The sequence below is a fragment of the Oncorhynchus tshawytscha genome, linkage group LG03 (genome assembly GCF_018296145.1).
Source record: "Oncorhynchus tshawytscha isolate Ot180627B linkage group LG03, Otsh_v2.0, whole genome shotgun sequence".
In the NCBI taxonomy this organism is placed as follows: Eukaryota; Metazoa; Chordata; class Actinopteri; order Salmoniformes; family Salmonidae; genus Oncorhynchus; species Oncorhynchus tshawytscha.
Window position 1 is genome coordinate 50557025 of NC_056431.1, and position 6309 is coordinate 50563333.

General features: G+C 37.8%; 2 protein-coding genes across 2 annotated transcripts; both read right to left on the bottom strand.

Annotated features, from left to right (window-relative positions):
* Nucleotides 1-2132: 2132 nt before the first annotated feature.
* LOC112245719 (gamma-crystallin S-1-like) lies at nucleotides 2133-3160 on the bottom strand. The gene is made up of 3 exons (XM_024413860.1): nucleotides 3057-3160; nucleotides 2626-2868; nucleotides 2133-2480 (listed from the first exon to the last, which is right to left on the bottom strand). Exons 1-3 carry the CDS (start codon nucleotides 3063-3065, stop codon nucleotides 2202-2204), a joined length of 531 nt encoding a protein of 176 aa, XP_024269628.1. The 5' UTR covers nucleotides 3066-3160; the 3' UTR covers nucleotides 2133-2201.
* A 2208-nt stretch (nucleotides 3161-5368) lies between these two features.
* On the bottom strand, nucleotides 5369-6309 carry LOC112245728 (gamma-crystallin M3-like). Its single transcript, XM_024413871.1, has 3 exons — nucleotides 6201-6309; nucleotides 5831-6070; nucleotides 5369-5710 (listed from the first exon to the last, which is right to left on the bottom strand). Exons 1-3 carry the CDS (start codon nucleotides 6213-6215, stop codon nucleotides 5420-5422), a joined length of 546 nt encoding a protein of 181 aa, XP_024269639.1. The 5' UTR covers nucleotides 6216-6309; the 3' UTR covers nucleotides 5369-5419.

The following is a 6309-nucleotide window of genomic DNA, read 5'->3' on the forward strand; positions in this document are numbered from 1 at the left end:
AGTATAAGTATCTAGTAGTATACACATGGTACAACGTATTCAAGCAAACCTTTTAAATTGTGCAAGCTGCCTCCAAGTTTCAGGTCATACCTGAATGCTTTTGTAAAGTTTATTAGTTATTGACTGTAGTTCATAGATCGTTTTTCAAATCAGTAAGAAATAGTTATAATAGAAGGGTTGAAATGATGTGTTTGTCATTTAACTGGTTGCCTGAGCTTACATGGCTGCACTAGTATTCATTTCAGTAGTAATCAATAACATTACAATCATATATAAACTCACTATTTTGCAAGCACCAAGATAACAATCACGTCATTTCAAACATTTGGTTATAACTATTTAGCTATTTTTCTGATCTATAAACTAATAATTAACATGAACATAAATCCCTTTACCTTAATATACATTTTATTGGAACAACTGGAAAAGTATTTAATTAACTACATTCCATATAATTATATATTTAAATATATATAAATACATTTTGAATATGTTAAAGCCTCATGTTATTATGGAAAGGGAATGTAGAGGAGGAGACATATACAGTGAGTAAGAGAGAGGGGAATGACCAAGATGGGGTTCGTAACCCCGTTTCCAGTGGGCATTGTGGTCCTGAGTCGGCCGCTCTACCACTAGACCAGACTCTAGGCTGATCCCTACAATTCTAAAGTTAGGAAAATATTCCTATGAGGATGACCTAATTTGCATATTTCCCAGATTGCTTATTTCACACATCAGATGGGAAGATGATGTTATAATGTCTCAACAGGAGGCCCACAACTGTGGATGTAGATGGTCTTCATATCAAACAAATAGCATAACATATTTATGGAATATGTTACCAAGGGATAGCCTACATAAAGGTCCAAATCAATTTTGGAAACCACAGGTCCATGTGCTAAACTCAAACTTTTTGTAAATCATGCTTTGAGGTCAAATTAACATTATGCAACTCAATTACTAAAGCACCGTGGGCCCATATTAAATACGGAATATTTTGATGTATGTAAGCTGTCAGTCAGACTCTGCAAAAGTGAAACCGAAACTCAACTCTATGGTTAAATGAAGGTATTAATTAGGAATGGTTAAGGTAAGGTTTGGGATAGGGTTAAAACAGAAAATAACTGGGATAAAAATGAGTGCCTAGCACTGGGACATAACCTGTGATCCTTGAAGACGTAGCTCACAGTTTAAGCTCTTCTTCTAACTCCATCCACAACACACTAGCAAGCAAAGAACCTACTAGATTTACTAGATCGTGATATGCGCACATGTTTCCCCTAGTGGACTGTTTGAAATTGCAATGGAAATAATCGTAATCTGGAGACTGCAGTTATGAACCCGGGATTGATATTCCATATGAGAATGGCCTGAGGTTCTGTTATTATTTCAGCCAAAGAAAATAGCAGGGGTCCAAGCACTGAACCTTGAAGAACACCAAATTCAACTTTGATTTGTTATCTATCTGCACAAATACATATCTGTTTGATTAGTAAACTATACAGTAAACCAGTTGAGAACATATCCTCAAATGCCAAACACGTTTTCAAGTCTGTTTAGGATAATAAAAAGTGTTGGGCTGCTGATTGGCAAAAAAAAAAAAAAGTGAGATTAAGGTGTATTTATATTTAATTTCAAAATGGGCATAGAGGGAGGTTGAAGACAAATAAGGGAAGAGCAACATTCTAAAAAAAGAGATAATATTCTGTAGAGCAAGGTATAAAGTGTGGTATCTACATTTTTTATTCAGTATACAGAAACTACAGTAATTCAGTTTAGTTAATTGTTTTAACTGTTATGCTGTGCAGAATTGTGCTTGATTTTCATTGAATGAGTAGGTATTCTCTCTGTCACTCACAGTGAGGTAATGTGAGTGTTGTGATTTTATGGTTTTACTTTAGTAGTAAAGTATTTTTGGTGTGTGAAGTAAGCATTCTTACGTCTTCAGATAATGGCTTGAAAAACATTTAAAAAATAATTGGATGATGACTATGACCAGTTGTTTTCTCTCTACAGTATGAAACATAACTATTAGATGTCTCAATTCAACAAATTTGCTGAAACTTTGCAAGGTGTAAAGAGTACAGTATGGTTTCATACTTATTGAGTGAACACTAGAGAAGACAATAAGATGGCGGGTGGACCTAACTTTTATTAATTTCAATGTTAGGCTCAGTTTCATGTTGACAATGTATAGCCTCTCAGTTTGGGTGAGCAACAACACGTCTGATGGAGCCAATCTTGGAATTGATGGCTCCCCAGTCACTGTATCTCCTGTACTCGCCAGGCCTCAGGAGATACTGCCTGCCTCTGTAGTTGGGATGCTCATAGAAAAGCCAATACCCCTCCATAACATTGCAAGAGTTGATATCATTGTAATGGAATTGATCGTAGAGGGAAGGGCAGTCATCGGCAAACTCCAGCATCTGACCGCCAAAGTCAGAGCGCTCGTAGATTCTCATCTTGTGAGCTCCCTGATTCTGAGAACAAGGAGGAGAAGATGGGTACGTTCATTCAGCCACTTTACTATTAAGTTTCAAGTTTCATGTTTATTTGCCATGTGTATTACTACCTACATCAATGATAGGTTAACTTCTATACCAGGAAAGAGGAATATAGGCTCACTTGAGGGATCATCCGGCAGGATTTCACGCAATCATTAAAGCCCATCCAGCGCTGGTAGTCGGGATACTCGCCTCTTCTCAGGAAGTACTGGTAGCCCATGTAGTTTGGCCGCTCATAGACCATCCAGCTACCACTCTCCACTTGGATGGAGTTACAGTGGCTGAAATGGGTGTGCAGGTCGGCACAGTCGGTGTTGCACTCATAGGAGCGACCCTGGAAGTTCTTGTCCTCGTAGAAGATTATCTAAAAATACGAATGGAAGTAAACATGCATACAATGGAATGAACATTGAGTTTTGTGCCATGCAAAGGATCGAACAACTGAGTGTCTATCTCGCAGCCAGGTGTTCATTGTTCTTTGTTCTGTCAGACAAACAATGAGCAAGAAGGTGTGACAGGACAAAAGATGTGCAGCGAAACAACATGCCTTACCATTCCCATTGTGTTAGGTAAATGTGATCACACTGCAACACTGACTAAGCGAGCCATGGTCCTTTTATATCCTATAGGAATAGAGACATTGTTATGTTAATCAATTGACTTTAGATGTCAGCCTTTTTGAAAATACAGCATGGCTGCCAAATTACAAAAGATAGTTGTTTTTCTTTGTCAGCAGGGTGAATTGCCTTTTTGTTACGTACACAAAGGCTTCAATGGTGCTAATTAACTTATAATGTACTCTACACATGTTTATCAGTGGAAAACCAAAATCTGATAACTAAAAGAACAGATGACAGAATATTCCACCCAAAACTGATGACAGAATACTAAAATTCAAAATGTATTTATCAAGCATTTATTTGATCTTTAAAAGTAAGCTCTCATACATATACATTCATTGATTGTTATGAATCACCTTCACTGTGGTGAATATTAAATATGATCGGATGCGCACAAATATTACCATTATTGTTTGACATATACTACTTTCTGCATCGCTACCCTACTTATAAATATAATTCATGAACATTTCAAACACACAGCAAACTATAGTAAAAGTATGATGGATAGTAAGAAAATGTGGGATTTGACTCCCCTTGCCTGGTGGTTTCAGTACTGTTTCAGTGGTCAGGTTTTGGAATACTTCCAGCCAAACTTGTGCTCGTGCCACCTGTGGTCTCAGTTGACCCACAGCCAAGTGAGTGGCTGCTGGTGTGGACAACAACTCAGGTCATGTGATTGACTGTATTGAGTTTTACAATATACCACCCAGTGGCCAACAGGAGAGTGACCTTGAATATTTACAGTGGGACTCATTTTGACTGTAATGAATGGCTGCTTCCCGGTTGTGCCTAATGCTACCTGAATGGCATGACTGTGAATTGGAACAGGCCAAACTGTTAAAAGGTACTGTGCACCAACATGCTCACCAGTAATGTATTCAAATAGCAAACTGCTTCCACAAAACCTTGCTCTTCCTCTCTGTAACACCTCTGCTAGTTGATAGACAATCACAACTTGGTATGAACCTACTTTAAGGTTAAACATACAGTACAATTTGAGAGATTGCAGTTCCATTCTTTTTGTTAATCAAACATTAATGTATATTACTACATAAACAAACCAATTGAGGCTTTTGTTTTCGAGGTAAGGAAACATAGTGACGACTACAGCTGCAGATCCTAGGCCAAATACCCCAGGTTATTTGTTAATGTTAATGTCAAGAGTTGACAGCCTTATTCTAGCTAGATAACCAAGTTTATTGGTATTTTTAGGAAACATGTTTCTATACAGGTTGCTATATGAGCTTCACAATGAACAATATTAAAATGCTTCATGACATAGTATATATAAAGAATCTGTTTGTTATTCATTAAATCTAATTAGTATATTTAGTGTTATTTAGTATTCGTCAACACTGTTTAATTAATAGAAATGTATACACATCTACATTATGAATATATAGATATACATTATGATATATACATTGTATTTGTATAAATAAATATGATATACATTTATACTATAAAATAATATATTAGTATAAAATGTAAATACAAAATATTATCGAAATCATAATTATCGAAATCATAATGTGGGCCTGCAAGTCTTTGGATGAGTCTGACATCTGTAAGGAATGTTTCTAATGGTTAAACTACTAAACCTCCCACTGTACAGGATTGAGATACAGTTATTTGACTGAATCACTTTTCTTGAGCCTTCATCTGTACACATAATCCAGAACGCTGCTATTATACTGTGGAGATGCTGCCCTCTCCTGGGTTTGCTGTGACTTGTGGATGGCAGTATTTCTGGAGCATACATTGTACAGCCTTGGAGGTGTATTACAGTAAGTTGCCACTTCAAAAAAAAAGTACTGTTTGTTAGCTGTTTAAACATTCCAAAGAGGAATGCCCAACAAATATCCACAATTCCAGTTTTTTTTTTACAGTATGAATAATAAGAGCTGATGCAGCTGAAGCATGAGCTGTATACGGATGCTGATACAAAGTATTTTCTACAAATTGTTGACTTACTACTAGAATAGACAGTACTTACTAACATTTCATTCAACATTAACCTTATGTAATGATCAGTGCTTTTAACAGATTTGAATTCCATTAACTCCACATCAAGTTTTGAAATGGTATGCATCGTAACAACCTCATCACCTGGGGAGGACATGTCCTGGTGTACTGCTCCCGTTGCACTGGGAAAACTAACCATATGAAAATGCAGAATTATGTTCTGATTGCACCTTTACCTCAAACCAAGGACTCAAATGAAAATGAAAGAGACTTCAATTTAAAAGGTAATTGATTTTATTTATACTCAAATTTTAGACATTGGTGCGTTTAATAACAAGAATCCATGATACGCCTCATGCTGTTGACCCTCATGGGGTTGGAGCCCATGTGCATGCTCAACTCTCTCATGTTCCTGTACTCTCCAGGCCTCATGTACATCTGCCTGCCTCTGTAGCTGGGCTGCTCATACATCAGCCAGTGGCCGTCCATCACATTGCAGGACTGCATGTCGTTCATGCGGAAACGATCGGTCATGGACTCACAGTCATCGCTCAGCTCGTGCATCTGACCTCCGAAGTTCTCCTTCTCGTACATCCTCATCCTAAAGTTTCCTCTGTGCTGTAAACGGATATGGGAAAGGTGTTTTACCAAATTGTGCGAACTATACGTTCACATTGCTTTTGCTGGAATTGTCTGTATGGCCTATGGGAGTCAATGAACAGATTCCTTTCAATTTACCATGGGGATGTTACGGCAAGACCTGATGCAATCGTTCATGCCCATACGCTGGTAGTCACCATACTCTCCCCTTCTCACAAAGTACTGGTTTCCCTGGAAGTTGGAATGATCATAGACCATGAAGCAGCCGCTTTCAACCCTGCAGGAGTTGCACCTGCTCAGGTAGGAGGTCAGCTCAGGGCAGTCGCTGGAGGTCTCATAGGAACGACCCTGGAAGTTCCTGTCCTCGTAGAAGATGATCTAAATACACACAACAAAACCATAATTTACAAAAACAAATTGTAGTTCTAACAGTACAGTACAATTGATTGATTGTTATAAACAAATTAGAAAAAGCTTAAAAGTCCAATTCTGTCAAAGCTCCCCACACCTTTCCCATAGACATGGTTGCGGTTACTGTATTGGTCTCAGGATTGTACAATTTTCTGTATGTTCCCCTATCGCTTTTATACTTGAGCCGACAGCCAAAGAATATGTGG

What these genes read in the sequence shown, in the direction of transcription:
- LOC112245719 (XM_024413860.1), bottom strand. An exon ending in CCTGCCGGATGATCCCTCAA is followed by an intron (nt 2,481 to 2,625) that starts GTGAGCCTATAT and finishes CCTTGTTCTCAG; the next exon opens with AATCAGGGAGCTCACAAGAT.
- LOC112245728 (XM_024413871.1), bottom strand. An exon ending in CTTGCCGTAACATCCCCATG is followed by an intron (nt 5,711 to 5,830) that starts GTAAATTGAAAG and finishes ATCCGTTTACAG; the next exon opens with CACAGAGGAAACTTTAGGAT.